At 37.7% G+C, this 16186-nt stretch overlaps 1 protein-coding gene across 2 annotated transcripts in view; it reads left to right on the top strand.

Moving 5' to 3' along the window:
- Positions 1–2633: 2633 nt before the first annotated feature.
- Positions 2634–16186, top strand: part of LOC126483833 (conserved oligomeric Golgi complex subunit 7) — a 75411-nt gene continuing 61858 nt past the window's right edge. For both annotated transcript variants that reach the window (XM_050107048.1, XM_050107038.1), the window contains exons 1-4: positions 2634–2755; positions 5087–5176; positions 5268–5348; positions 12501–12605. In XM_050107048.1, the coding sequence (XP_049963005.1) occupies positions 2753–2755; positions 5087–5176; positions 5268–5348; positions 12501–12605 (279 nt within the window). In that variant the 5' untranslated portion in view covers positions 2634–2752. The remainder of the gene's footprint in view (positions 2756–5086; positions 5177–5267; positions 5349–12500; positions 12606–16186) is intronic.

Here is a 16186-nt window from a genome sequence, read left to right as displayed (position 1 = left end):
CACTAAGTGGACTACAGCCTTACCCCTTGTTTTACTCAGCCTGCATGTGGTACCTAAACCATTCTCGCATATGGGTCCAGAATAGCTAGTGTGCCTACCAGGAGAATTAATTGATTCAAGTGCTTCATCTAAATAACACTAACCAGAATTAATAGCGTAACTCGGAGAGCATATCACATGGACCCAACCCCAGTCGGCATCACAGAATGGACAACGTACCTCATTTGTGCACAAGGAATTATCGAATAGTGCTCATGTCACACTACATCACAATGGAATTAAATCGCCCCTTACACCTCCATATACCGGTCCCCAGTATGTCTTCGCTTGCAACGACAGAACTTTGGACATTCTAGTCAATGGTAAACGCAACACTGTCTCAATTTACCAGGTTAAACCTGTCTTTGTGTTTGTGAACCCCGTCGGCACATCCCCGCCAAGTCAACCGCCTCTGCCGCCTTCTATGGGCGACCAGCTATTTCCCTACCTCACCAACGCTACAGTCGCTGGGCCAAACAAGCTCTGGATGGCACATCCAATTTCCTGCAAGATTCTTCAACAGAGACGAGTCTCGTGGACGCGAACGACGCTCCACTTCCCTGGGAGGGGGGGCTCATGTGGCGACCAGTAGACACCATGCACTCAAGGGGCGCGATCAACTGATCGCCAGTAATGTCAAGAAAATTCGCTCATTGGCTGCTCAGAGTGCTGCCTCTCATGCTTATTCCTTGCTGTGAGAGCAAAGTGTTCTTTAAACTTGCTATATGTTATAGCTGAAAATTATTATACCCTCTCATTGTTTGTCTTAGAGTCAAAATGTTTATTACAGTTGAGAATCAATAAATGTTACTTGCTTTTCATTTACGTTCATTTCTGTGGGAATTTGGAGATAAAATATCAGTGATAATGAGAAGATAGTTGTGGATTACAAGTACATTAACTGTAGACCCCACATAATATATATAAGCAAATGGCGGTCTTGTTGTAGAACTACGAGACTCAGCTTCAGGCTAGATTGGTATTGCTGGTGCTGGGAAAATGTTCGTTTGCTTAAAATATAATACAAAATTATTTTGTAATAGGAATCTCATATTTGCCAACTGAGTATACTGTGGGATTCAAACCCTTGAGAGACTTGGACTCCTATGAGGTTTAGGACCTGGGATATTGTCCCCCCCCCCCCCCCTCCCCTGCTCCCCTTCGCAACGGGTCTGTAAACATCATATATCCACTGTCAATGTAGCTAATGGTCCACAGACAAATAAAGCTACTACTGTTATCGCTATTACCTCACAGTTCTATTCAGCACAGAAGTTGCTTAAATCTACAGATTTACAGATACATTATTCCTATCAAAAATTGAAAATCCATCTTTCCCCATTATAGATATGCAACAATGAGCAGTTTTGAATCTGTAAAGAGAAACATCACAATCAGGTTCGCTTTCTTATTCCCATATTCTTCAATTCTTAGATATATTACAAGTGGGTCTATTTTATTCTTCAGACCTCTTATATTTTGATGGAATGTAGAAAAAATTTGGTTCTTTCCACCTTTGCATTAATATGATATCTGTTTGGTACAAGAGCATCTTTTCTCATTACATGAATTGTTAGTTCTGCTTTGGGCACTTGGGGCTCATTTTTGACACATGAGAGATATGTTTCATGTGGTTTGGAATGCTGTTTTCTTGGCTTAACTCAATCAGTTGAGCAACTGTCTTGGCCATTATGACTTTTCGTAGTGCCTCTGACGCTTGGTTTGCTTTCTTTTGCGAGACTACCTGTAAACCACATAAGAAATTTCCCTATTGCGGATTAGTGTCCTAAATTGAGTGTAAAATAGGATAGCTTAGCTAGTTTCTATCGACAGTTCCTTCCTAGAGTGACAGGTGGTTGCCAGTTGATTGAGAAATATGTTTGCCAGGAAACTTGATACTCTACTGCCCACGGGAAGACCCTCATTCTGTTGATAGTTTCCCATCTAAGGTAGAGTAATTATATGACAATATTAATTGCAATATGACACTGACCTCTGATATTTCTGAAATATATAACTTCTTTCTTTAATAATTTCTTAAAACTTATTTCTATTGTTTCTTCAGTTGGTACAGTTGTAAATTAAGTTAGCTATATCAAAAGAAGCAAATGTAGCGTCTCCTACAATTTCAATATCTTTAATTTTAGTCATTAAATCAATTCTGTTCTTAATTAACTACGACGTATCAAACGTATAGTTCTGCTTCGGAATTAATAGACAAATTTTAAAGGAAGAAATGCTTCTAGAATCAACAACAGCCTTCAGTGGAACATGAAGTTTATGGGTGTTAGGTTGATCTCATTTATTAACCAATTTTGTTTATTAACGTTTGGAATTCTGCTATTGGATCATCTTTAAACTCAGTTACGTTGTTTTAAGAAAAGAAAATCAATGTTTTAAAGTATTGTCGACTACTCCTATTTGCTCATAATTATTATAGAATTAGAAATATTTATTAGAATTTGTATATAACTGCGCTTTAAGCGTTTTCGTGTTCTCACATTTTGTTTATCATCAGTTAGCATTTGGTATCGTAATAATTTTAAAAATCGAAAATCATTACGTTATACATGTCGATATTATCGATGTCTACGTGGTCGAGCGAGGTAGTGATGCGACACTTCAAAATCACAACAAACAATGCTAAGCTTCAAATGGTGAAGACAGTTGTTAGCAGACACGGCATATCCCTGCAAAAGCGTTGCATACAACAATGGTAATGTGTAGTGTCATTTCTGTTGTACAATATGCATTTTAATGCGCCAAGGCGAATTGTATACTTTTGATCTTTGAATTGCTCGCCGCATTTTTCAGACATCTGTACTTTACCCCGCACCAGAAAGCTAGCATTGTATTCACGAAGGGATGGTATGGCTGTGTTTTGATTTTAACACATTGGATTAGGTAGCCCTTGTTTCCTGTCCGTGTAGGTGTTGTACCACAGTAAGGGGTTGTTGCATCAAAGTACAAATCATGCATTTCGCCCATGGTACGCTGTCACACAATAAAATACACATACTACAATACCTGGCATACAAACCGTCCCCTTAAAGTTAAGAATTCATTTGTAGGTAACAGTATCTTATTACACCCGTATTTCTACAATCTTGTGAGAAACAGTACCATTGATTGCATCGTCCTCTACTTAATACTGGTCTAGTTTGACAAGGATGGAGAGGAGGAAATCTTATTAAATTGATTAATTATCAAATTAATACTTTACTTGCCAGCATGTATCACTTTCAGAAAATGTTACCATATGTAACTATTGTTAAGCTGCTGAAAACTATTTGTGTTATTGTAACTTACATTCGTATGAAATCCTTTGTCATTTTTCCTGCACTACCCTCTTGAATTGAATGGATGTGACATAATACTAGGTCTGCTCAAACAATAATTAGCAATTTTGCTGATATCAAATCAAATCTTTTTATATATGTTTGAAGACAATTTTGCTGTTACAGGATACTTCATCTAGTGCAAGTTATTTCTTTATGACACATAATATTACAACTGAATATAGCGTTACATATTTAATTTACGCAAACAATAGTTTGCACTTGCGTATTGTACAGCATTTAGTTCACACCATAATTAAATTACTAAATCATTTACACTATTACACATGATTTCCTTAGCATTATACAAGGCCTTTCTTTTTATCCATTATTCCACCATGATTTTAAATTTATTTTGTGGGAATATCTTCATATTTGGCCATATTTTGTTCAGGAACTCCTTTCCAATGTGTGCAAAGTTATTCTTAGTCTTATATAGTCTAGTCCAGATTTCTGTTACTGGTTTCATAAGTCTGGACATTAGCTGTAGTTTATATAAATGTGATTCTCTGTAGCATAGACAAAAACTTGAGTTTATGTACAAGCTGGGAACAGTAAGTAGCCTATTTTGTGTTCGGTGAAGTATTTTTTGCAAGAAGTGTTCTGTAGACCAAAAATGTATTGTATTACTTTCTTCAGCCAGAGGAAGACTTTATTAGCTCCAGCGGAATTTCCCCAGAGTATCTATCAGCCCATAGTTCATGTGTGAATGAAAAATTGCTTAGGCCATCAGGAGTAGGTCTTCATTGATACAGTTTTTTAATTGTGTTATCAGGTACACTACTCCTGATAATTTATTGCAAACTTTTTGTGTTTGGATGTACCAACAGAACTTTCAGTTGAGATTGATGTCTAACAGTTTCACTGACTTTTCCTCGAGATTGTGTGGGTCAGTATCAGCATTCATGAGGGAGAAAAGTAATGTTGGGCTTTACTATCATTTAACTTCGATGTATTGTCCTTGAACTATTGAGTTGCCTGTTTCATCAAGAGGGCATTCTTTTATACTGTGACCTTTTCGTATATGTGAAATGTGATGAAAGCGGAGTCATCTGTTTCTCAGATGAGCAACTTTGATGAAAGTGGAATCACCTGTTTCTCGGATGATCAATGTAGCATAATGCCAGTTTTGTATTAGATAGTGTTTAATGCTATTATGGACTGTAAAACATTCCATCTTGCTTGCACCTTATTTTTAGCTGTTAGAATTACTCATAGACTATTAATCATCATTTTTTCTTGGAGCAATTGGGGGTTTAGTGTTCTATAAAACACCTGGAAAAATACGTAGGCGTATTTGATGAGTTATTGCTGCAGCATTCCCTTTCACATGTGGGACAAACAATTTTACACAAACAACACATTGTCTTGGCAGAGGTTATAACACCTCAAAAAAGGTGAGGTTGTCTAACTCTTAAGCTTTCTCTAACAGACAATTTTGCATGAGAACTGTCTCTCGCTCTGTAATATCACCCACAGCAATAAAAGGGCTTTGCGTTGACAATTCGTTATACATTGTTTACTTCATAGTCCACTTAAAAGCTGTGGTTCTTTTATGTTATTTTTGGCAGTTCGTATTGAAAATTAAGTTCATATTATGATGGAATTAGCGATGCCATGGCATTTCCATGGAGCTATTTTGCATGAACATTTGATGTTGTGTTGATGGCTAATTACTACTATAATTTAATATTTTCCTTTTCTTTTAGGATATATCAGCATTTTCTGAAGACAATTTTGATGTTAAGGAATGGATAAACAAAACATTTCGAAGGGCAGAAGCCCAAGAAAACAGAGATGTAAGTCATGGAATTATCTCATAAGTTTGTATAAATTCTGACAAATCTCTATCTTTTGTGTCAGGATGTTAATTTGTTTTAATATTTCCAGGCATTTGCATCTTCATTAGTCATGAAACTGCAGCTGTATGTGCAACAAGTCAACAGTGCTTTGGAGGACACAAGTCAGCAGGTGACATAATTTATTGTTATTGAGTAATTGAGGTTATCATTATCCTATATGATTAAAAAGCTTATATACATTCGGTTACCTGGAAAGTACAATTTGTTGATGAGAATATTAGGTACACTGCACTGCAACCACCCTGTTATACATGCAACACTCAAACATTCTTGATTTTGTAGGGCTTAAATAGCAGTTTCATTTAGTTGGGATCTTTGCATTAGTGGTGACAGCATGTGTTTATAAAGTCATGACAGTATAAAATCAGCATATTGTTGGCTGATTAAATAGGGGTGGTCATTATTCATAGATATGACAGAGACAATCATTCAAAGTTCAAAAAGTCTAGTAAATAAGGACTAATCCTTCTACTGCAAGCTCTTTACTTCCCATGCTTTGAGGTGGTAGTATGGACCAAAACAAGAAAAAAAAAAAAAATCCAGCAAGCATTTGCTCTAAAGAGCATACCTTAAGAGCTAAGAGTACTTTTTCATTCTCAGTACTGTGTAACATGTGTCTTCTACTGAACAAGTGTTCATGGCTGTTAAGGTATGCATTTTAGAGCCCATGTTTACTATACATTTTTACTTTGAATGATTGTTCATTTCGTATCCCCAAATATTGATCGTTCCTCATGGGATACCCTGTATAAAGTCCAAAACATGGAAATATAAGTTGAACTGTGACTGGTCATGATTTATTTTATTTCCTTATGCACTTCAGAGGTTTAAACATCCATCACTTGGTTGATTTATGCGAATTAATACAACATTTGTGTATTGTGCTTTCAAAGGTGAACAGAATTGAAACAGCCACAGTTGCATATGAGTTGGGTAATTATTATCATAAATTTACTGAATGATGGATGTTTAAACCTCTCAGTCATCATCAACAACAACAACACTCTATCTTTCATAGTTAAAAGTTGGTGACCCATTTCACAATTCTCTTAACAGTCTGTCTCTGTTTTTCCTGGTCGTCTGCATCTTGGAGTAGCTAGCCCTATGTTTGGTGTGTAGTCTTGTTTATCTGACCTGCCCGTCATCTTGGTGGTCTTCCCAGCACTCTTTTTCCCATCGACCTTGCCTTGGATGATTATCAGTTTCAAGTTATCCTCCTGTCATAGAAGTATGTGACCAAAGAACTGCAGGATTCACTGGAAACATATATTCGACAACCTGTTCTCCACCATGAGTTCTTGAAGGATTGACTTTTTGGTCCATTTCTCTATTCATGATGTTCTCAGCAGCCTCCTGCATGTCTTCATCTCAAAAACACCAATTCTTTTCCGGGTTCCTTCAGTTATTGTCCATGTTTCAGCACCATTTCTCTATTCATGATGTTCTCAGCAGCCTCCTGCATGTCTGCATCTCAAAAGCATCAATTCTTTTGCGGGTCCCTTCAGTTATTGTCCATGTTTCAGCACCATAAAGGAAAACTGGAAACACCAGATACTTCAGCACTCTCAATTTAGTATGCCTGGTTAGTACTCAGTCTTTCCAAATCACTGTCAGCTTTGATGCAGCATCCCTACCTAGAACAACTCTACATCATATTTCCTGTGTAGAGCCACTGTCTTTCTGAAATAGTGAGCCCCGGTAGACAAAAGTGACCAACTTCTTCATATTCTGATAGCACATCAGTAGCTGATGTACCTGATTGATCTCGAAGTATCATGATCTTGGTTTTATTATTATTATTAATAATTGACAATTCAAGTTGACATTCTTTCACAGAATTGTGAGTGTGATACTGGCATTTTTGTGTGTGTGTGTGTGTGTGTGTGTTTTTACCATGTTTTTGTAGCTTTCTGTAGTCTTCATTGTGTTAAAGCTTCAGATTTGACTTGAAACATCCATGAACACCATCCCTGTTGTTAATTTGATTTATGCAAGTTGGCAGCTGAGCAGCAGGAGTTTTTCTTACTCTGGTGCTCATAGGAGCACATGTTTCATAGAGAACTATGACCCTAGCAGCTAGTTCATGGATTTTTCCCATTTAGTGCCATTGGGTTTCTCGAGAGTCATGTTAGAATGTCTTAAGCTGTCTGCTTAGCGTTTCCTATAAGTTAGGTGGCAGGATTTGGGCTGTGAGGTAGACTGTGAAATTTATGTCATTACAGTGAAGGAAAACACAAACTCATTGCATGCTATTATAAAACCCTCAAGAGTAAAATTTAGAAAAATAGTGAAAGATATGTAAATTTGCCGATTTATACTATTTGAATCAATGTTTCACACCATTTACTCAGTTTATTCACTGCTGACCAGATACAGTGGAATAGGTTTGAACATCAAATATTCAATTAAGATTATTTTTTACAGTGAAGTTTTTACAATTTGATTCCATATCTTTCAGAAAAATCCTTAACTACTAATGTCAATCATGTATATTTCAAATACATTGGATAACTTGTAAAATGGGTGTTTCAGTTGCCAATCATACTTCTTAACTTTGAAAATATAAAGGGATAATATCTGAGAAGCTATTGGAGGTTCATTAAAAAGTTTTAAGCATGTTATTTTGTGTGAGTTTGCTGTTTGTGTGAGTTTGTGTCTCAGTATATCAAGACTCAGTCTGCCTCTAGCATTGTAAGGGTGTATCATCTCTGTGGTGCTGAAATCATTTGTGATGCAACACTGTATATAGATTAACAGTCAATATCTGGAGCTTGATAAAGAGGGATGGTAGTGTTCCTTAGGTGTCACATTGCTCATTGTTCTGATTACCTCCCCCCCCCCCCCCTCCCCCCCTTGAATTTTCAGAATTTCACTGACATAGGTGGAACGTCCCCAGAACAGTAAGCCGTAGGAAGTGTGCGACTGAAATAGGCCAAAATATGCAACCTTTAGATACTCACCGGTGGCTGTATCCATCAGTTTCCATGTGAGATAGCTTGCTGTTGCTACTCTCCTGCAGACATGGCTAATATGTTACTCCCTGTTTAATTTTGAATCAATGTGAAAGCTTAACAACTTTACTAATTTACTTACCAAATCTGTTGTAGGACCCAAAACTAATTCCTGTGTTTTATCAGCATTCTGTAGGAGTTCATTTTAAGAAAACCAATTCATTGCTTGAATGAGGTTTTCACGCTGCAGCGGAGTGTACTCTGATATGAAACTTCCTGGCAGATTAAAACTGTGTGCCGGACCGAGACTCGAACTCAGGACCTTTCCCTTTCCCGAGCAAGTGCTCTACCATCTGAGCAACCCAAGCACGACTCACGCCCTGTCCTCACAGCTTTACTTCCGCCAGTACCTCGTCTCTTACCTTCCAAACTTTACAGAAGCTCTCCTGCGAACCATGCAAGACTAGAATTGGCTGTGGTTAAGCTATGTCTGCACAATATCCTTTCTTTCAGGAGTGCTAGTCTTGCATGGTTCGCAGGGGAGCTTCTGTAAAGTTTGGAAGATAGGAAGCGAGGTACTGGCGGAAGTAAAGCTGTGAGGACGGGGCGTGAGTCGTGCTTTGGTAGCTCACATGGTAGAGCACTTGCCCGCGAAAGGCAAAGGTGCCGAGTTCGAGTCTCGGTCCAGCACACAGTTTTAATCTGATAGGAAGTTTCAGTTCATTGCTTGTTCTAACTTTCCTGTGTTGCTAGATGCAATTTTGTCATGTCATGGTGGGTTTTAGCAGTGTTATGTCATCTGCACAACACACTGCGGAATCTGCTCCTATGTGGTTTGGCAGATCGTTTACTGTAACGATGAGTGGAAAGGGACTACCGTATTTACTCGAATCCAAGCCGCACTTTTTTTCCGGTTTTTGTAATCCAAAAAACCGCCTGCAGCTTAGAATCAAGTGCAAAGTAAGCGGAAGTTCTGAAAAATGTTGGTAGGTGCCGCTACAACTAACTTCTGCCATCGAATATACGTAGCGCTACACAGGCATGCTTTGCAGGCACAAAGATAAATATTGGCGCCAAAACCTCTGCATCAGTAAATAAATTAAAAGAAAAGATAGAATAATTTAAACATTATGCCATGTATTCTTTCGTGTCTGCTGCTATCTCATTTCAATCTTGTCTGCCTAATAAACTATGAAACTAGAGTGAGACAACAGCAAATGCGGAAGAATATACGTACCAAGTCATGTTTGTATTCCTATTATTCTTATGCTGAATAGCGATACAGTCAGAAATGAAGCACGGCAACTGACTAGATTTTTAAATCTAAGATGAATCTAATTTCTGTGAAAAATGTAATGTACTAAAGAGGCGTCCGCAAAGATTTTCAAATGGAGAAATTTTTTCGCTAAACTCTTGTTCAGAACAGCTATCATACGCAGTCTATTATTTGGTTCTTGTTGATCATTATCAAAGAAAGCTGCAGTGTAAGTAGGCCTAATAACAAATAGCAGTCTCTTGCCATTGTTTTGCTTATGAGACAATTGCTCTCTTTTTTTTTACTGTAAGCCACGGAACGCACACAAAAGCAAGCCATGCCGCGAGTGGAGACAGGTCGTAAACAGTCATTATCAGAATGTGACAAACAATGCATGACACAGTACAATAATGCATTTTCAGCTTAGAGCGACCTAAACACCTATACCAAACATAACGGCACTTATCAGATCAAAGCAAAATAAGCAATCAATTCGAACAAGACAAAGCTCGTAAAAAAGGAAGGGTACCCGTATAAATACGGACGGACCACCTGACATAACAATGGCTACTTGGTAAAGCTTAACTGTTAAGCTTACAACTCACACCAAACTACTGTAGCTGAATCTTCATCCATTTGACCACAATTGTGTCTCATGTTACACTGAACCAACTTTGTTTCGATTTGGAGGTGCGGTTTAAAACTTTTTTCTCTCCTTGAATTTAGAGTCTCAAATTTCAGGTGAGGCTCAGATTCGGGAAAATTTTTTTTTTTTTCCTTGATTTCGAGTCTCATTTTTCAGGTGCGGCTTAGATTCGAGTAAATACGGTAAGCCCTGTAGCGCTCCAGTCCAGACTTCCTTCAAGGAAGAACATCTGTTTTTGACTGATACAAACAGCTTTCTGTTGCTTAGATATTACACAATTACATCCAAAGATGGGTTGTGTACGACATAACATGCCAGTTTTTTAAGTAGAATGTTAAATGGCATACAGCCCAAGACATTGCTGAGATTAAAAAATACAACTGATACTAGATCCCAATGTTCAAATGCAGTTAACACATGGTTAACAATTTAAGTGACAGCAGCATTTGTATTTTTGCCATGCTGGAATGCATACTGTGACTGTGTGCTGGAGAGGAGATCATGCTTTCCAAAATAGCTATTTAGCTGCTTGCACCTTAGATTCACTAAAAGTTTGGAGAAAATTTGGACAATTAGTCACTAGTTTTGAGGCAAGTGTGTATCCCCCTTTTTAAAGGCTGGTGTCGCTGAGCAATTTTGAGTGTACCAGGGGAAACTCCACAGTATGAACACTTATTATATATGATAGTAAGAGGTTGAGAGATGGTATGTATTAGTTTTTTTAATCACATAATTGAAGAACCAATAACAGTCATAACACTGGAGTCAATCTTGACACAGCTGTTGTAATATCCTTGGGGGTGACAACATCTCAGTGAAAGGCATACCCCTTTGGTGACTCAGCACCAAGAGGCTCTACAGCACATTTTGATTAATTTTGTGCTCTCTACCTACTCACAGAGATTATAAAGCAATCATTTACTTCTTCAGGATCCAGTGCTGCATTTAGCTGATCAAGCTATCAGCTAATCTGTCAATAAGTAGAATAATGTATTCTTTTTCTGGTCTCTTAACCATTTAGCATTAGACTTCATGCTGGCTGATGTGTCTGACTTAAACAACTGATCTCAGAAAAATATTAAAATGAATGGTTCATGGTCTGCTAGTGCAACACTAACTAGGATGAAATCATAAATATCTCAGAAAAAATAACTGTAATATTTTCCAAGCAGGCATTATTCCATGTAGGTGTGTAGTTTTTACAGTGAATATTTAGAGATCTTAACATGTTAAAGATATTTTCTTGTAACATGTTCATCCTTGTTGGTCATTTCAGTGTTGAAATTGCCACAAATAATGTTGTTTATCTTAGTTTTCAAAATTTTCCTCATAATCAGTTCAAATCTTTCAAAAAATATGTTTACATCTCCTCTTGGAGATCTATATAAACTAACATTTATGGTAATCTCTGCACTAAGTCTTATACAGCTTAATTCTCCATCTAGTTCAGTATGGTAAGTGCTAACATCTATCTTAGAAAACATAGTATCTCCAACTAATATTAGTGCATCTCCATTCTTTCTTTCACATCTACACTTTATTTTACAAACAGTGTAACCTTGAGGGATAAAATATTCTACCTGATCTGTCCTCCATTGTTCTGTTACACATGCAACATCAACATTTTCAGTATTACAAAAATGTTCTAATATTTTATTCCTAATGAACCAAATGTTCATTTGATCTACAGTGCCAGATTTAGGTTTATTGTTTATTGTCTGTAAACACTCACTCTTTTGATTGTTCCTTCTAGTGCCTAGCTCCATCCTGAGAAGTGTATTGCCTGTCAAGTCACTGTCTTATTCTAATACATTTCTGTTATTATTCAAAGCACTACATTTATAGACAGTGTTAGTCTGTTTGAGTCTTTTTTGAATTATTTCATTGTCACAATCATACACAAACTTTTTCCCTTCACAGTTTAGGTGGAAGACATGCTTGGTGTGAAGGCTATGCAGCAGCTTACTAATATGGAGCACATCACAGTTTGCATATTCAGCTCACAGTTTCTTTATTTTAATATTTGTCCTTTGAATTTCATTACTTATGTGTGAAATATAGATTATATTGTGCCTATGTGGCACTGTGGTAACTACTGTCTCTTGTTTTGTTCTGTTCTAGAAAATTGTGCAGAGATTTTACACAGACATCTGTTTCATGTTTCACTACATCATTGGACCTTTTACGCTTACTACAAAGTCATTTTCTTGCATGGTTTTCGTCCGAATGCCTGTGCCTACAACATGTTTAGTTCTTATTCATATTTGACTGCACTAGTCACAGCTATATCTTATTTCTTGCAACATACCAAATAGCAACAGAACTTACTTTCTGGATTACTCCCCTAATTCCTTACTGTTATGTTATCGTATTTTAATTTGTAACTTCCCATTTTACAATCTTTAACAGATACTCCAGAGTCTACCACGAATAATGCGAGATACAGAGATTTTACAACAGGAAGCCATGCTTTTACGGGAGAAAATGAATGCTGTAAAGAAAGATATTGAAAAGGTAAGTAATGCAGTTAACAAAAATAAGGAGAGAAAGAGTGGTCCTGCTAAATTAACTTAACTGTTATAATTGATATCCTAGCCAGTAATATCAAATAAACTACTTTCCTATCCCATTGTGTCCTGTTTCCAGTAATATCAAATGAACTACTTTTGAGCTTTTCCTGGCTCATTATGTCCTGTTTTTCTACCTGTATCAATTTCATTGCTTCACATTTGCCCTCCCTTTTTCATTACAGCTGGCAACAAATTATTCACAGAATGACTGCTCTGTGATTGCATAAATGCGAGGATCAGTTTTTCAGTGTTTAATGATTGTCAGTTTTAAGTTAAATATTCTAATCTGATGCCATGGTAGTTAAATGGATTTGAACACTTACTAAATCAACCTGTGTGTTGAAGAAAAATACATTCTGCATAGTAACAGTCTTATGGAATCTCAACACTAAATGTCCTGAAATCATAAAGTAATTACAGATGGAATATTAATTCAGGTGAAGGACGGCTAAACAACGAAACACCTGAGTTGGTTGGCTGAATGCATTCAAAGCCCACTGAAGTATGGGTCATACCCTGGGTGGAATATAAATAATGGAAGCAATAATGGTGGCAACTCACTATATAGCTTAGGCATTGAGCAGTTGATGGGCATATAAACGTGATAGAAACAGAAGCTAAACTTAGTGTCCTTCCTCAGGCCTATCGTTAAAATAAATAAAAAAACACACTTAAGGGATGATCATAAAGTTTTAATTATTGCATTAAAAGTCTAAAGTTACGTAATTAATACTTTGCTTGTTTGCAGATACATATCCAAGGTCTTAGTAAACATTAAAAACATCTGCAACAATAGCGTAGCAACCAACCAGAGAAGCCAAAACAAAATGCCATAGCCAATTGATGAAGGGGATTATTGTAATTCATTTTCTGTAGCAGTGGAAATCTTGCAGCTGTGCCAGGCCAATACACCTAACTAAAGGGGTCACTGGGCTTCTCGACACACAAACATACACAGCTACAATGTCTTGGACAGCTATAATGTCCCTGCATTGTGACTTGACTGTAGTGAGCGGTTGCCAGGTGGAGTGGTCGAGGGGAAAAGAGAGTTGGGGAATGGCAGGGAAGGGTGAAGGGAGTGCAGGCTGATGGTTGGATAGGAGAGGCACCAAGAGAACAGTATGCAAATGTGGCACCAGTGAACTTGGATTGATGCAGGCAGAGGATGTTGAGAGTGACACATGGTGAAGTGGAGAAGTGGAATGGGATAGGAACAGAAGCAGAGGAAGAGGAAGACTAGAGAAACTACTATGGCTGCAGATTAATAGAGTGAAGAGGGAGGCATGAGAGGGATGGACTTGGGTATGCGACAGGGGTTATGATGATGTGAAACTAAGAATGCAGCTGTTTGGTGCATTCTGTGTGGAGAGAGGGAGAACTGGAGAATACTTTGCAAATCTGCCAGCCACTCCAGCTTCATAACTGGCAATGCTGGTGTGAGCACCACACTGTTTCTGCTTCTGACTGTCCCTACAAAACATTTATATGCTTGAAAAAATGACACTGTCACTTTTAATGTACTACTTGTCATGGTTGTGTTATGGCACCCAAAACAAACTATACAGTTGTTAAGTATCCTCATCATACATAAACTAGTATGAAAATCAACTCTAGATGTTCTGTGCGTACAGACAGACATGGCAGAATGATGCTACTGTGTGAAGTGTCATGTGCCACACTACTTCTTTGGCATTCCGCACCCCCCTCCGCCAACCTGCTTTTTTATGTGCACAACACCCCAGCAGACATTTGGGACAAGAGTATTATGGGGGCAACAGGTGCATTGTAAGGACAAATTACATATATGAAATTAAGGTAAATTGAAATTTGGAGAGGGTGTTGTTTCATGGCATGGGTTGTAAAACACAGCATCATTAGTTCCACTGGGTGCTCAGTTTTGCTCCTGAGCATTGTTTGGTTGTAGTGATTTAGGTGGACAGCTTATTTGTTTGCAGAAGTTTCAGCAGATTTGGTACATAGTATGACTTCTTTTGCAAGTGGCTGTGCTCTGATAAAGTAGGTTATGCCTCTGGAATGCAGCTAGAATAGAATGTGTTCCGTGGGTACATAGAGTAGGCCTTGCACCTATTACTTTCAATGGGATGTAACTTGTGTGGCAAGGGGTTGCGACCAGTTGTATATAAGGTTGGACAGAAATAGTTTGTAGATTGTTTGGGCAGCAGAAAGAAACTTTGGGCAAAGTGAAAAGAATGTTCTTCGTTTCAGAGCACAAAGAAATTGAGTCAAAACTATCCATAGTCACTAGACTGTAATGAGAAGCAGTACGCCATCTAGTACCGTATGCTAAAGGCGTTGCTGAGGTCTTTGCTGACAGTCACAACTCTTCAAGCCTAAAGCACAAATATTTACTTAATTATTAACAGATTTCTTGCGTTAGCACAGTGAAAAATACATGCACAATAGCAAATATGAAGAGGCAGAGCAGGAACAAGGTATAAGAAATGAATATTACTTTCATTATATGCAACTGTAATCGTCAGAAACTGCTAATAAAGGTATATTTCATAGCCAGGAAACAATTGTAGTGTATCTGTGAGTTTGACAGAACAGTAACTAATCTGCAGAGAAGCTTGAATGTTGGAATAATTTTTACATCTGTTGTGTTTATTGTATCTTGGCCATGATATAATTCAGAGCAACAGAAAAGATTCTGTCATTGCTCTAGAAGTATCCTGCCCAGATGAGATAGGTCACATAAGAGTAACTCAGTTTTAAGTGGCAGCCTGAATGCACTTCAAATTGACACAGTTATATGGATTTTGCGATAATGATGCAGATCGCAACACAGTGTATAACAATCACATCTACACCACCCAAAGAGCTAAGAAGGGGCATAAACTTAGATCTAAAAATTTAACCATATGGCTGCAAATGATAATCAGGTTATACGATAATGTACCTAAGAGCATGGACACATTCTTAAGGAACTGCCTCTTTCAATCTTGTGTAAAATAGGCAGAATAACAATTTACAGTTGAATTTTGTTGTTGTGGTATTCAGTCGGAAGACTTTTTTGATTCAGCTCTCCACACTAGCCTACTTTGCATAATTACTACAATGTATGTCCATTTGAACTTGGTTCTGTACTCAAGCCTTGGTTTCCCCTACAGTTTTTACTCCTATACTTCCTTGTTGCCAAATTTATCATTCCTTGATTCATCGGGATGTGTCCTATAAACCAATCCCTTCTCTTAAACAAGTTGTACAGCAAATTTCTTTCTTTCTTTCCCCCCCCCCCCCCCCCCCCAAGTCATTAACCATTCCATTCAACTCATCTCTTCCAGGTCTTTTACTGCCTCTGACAGAACTACAGTGTCATTGGCAGACCTCAAAGTTTTTCTTTCTTCTCCTTAGATTTTTTTAATTCCTTCTCCACATTTTTCTTTGGTTTCCTTTACTGCTTTCTCAATATACAGATTGAATAACATCAGAGAGAGAGGCTAGAACTATGTCCCATTCCCTCCACAAATACAGCTTACCTTTTGTGCCCTTTGCTTCATACAC

The sequence above is a fragment of the Schistocerca serialis genome, chromosome 1 (assembly GCF_023864345.2).
Source record: "Schistocerca serialis cubense isolate TAMUIC-IGC-003099 chromosome 1, iqSchSeri2.2, whole genome shotgun sequence".
Taxonomy (NCBI): Eukaryota; Metazoa; Arthropoda; class Insecta; order Orthoptera; family Acrididae; genus Schistocerca; species Schistocerca serialis.
This window is presented reverse-complemented; position numbering and strand designations above follow the sequence as displayed.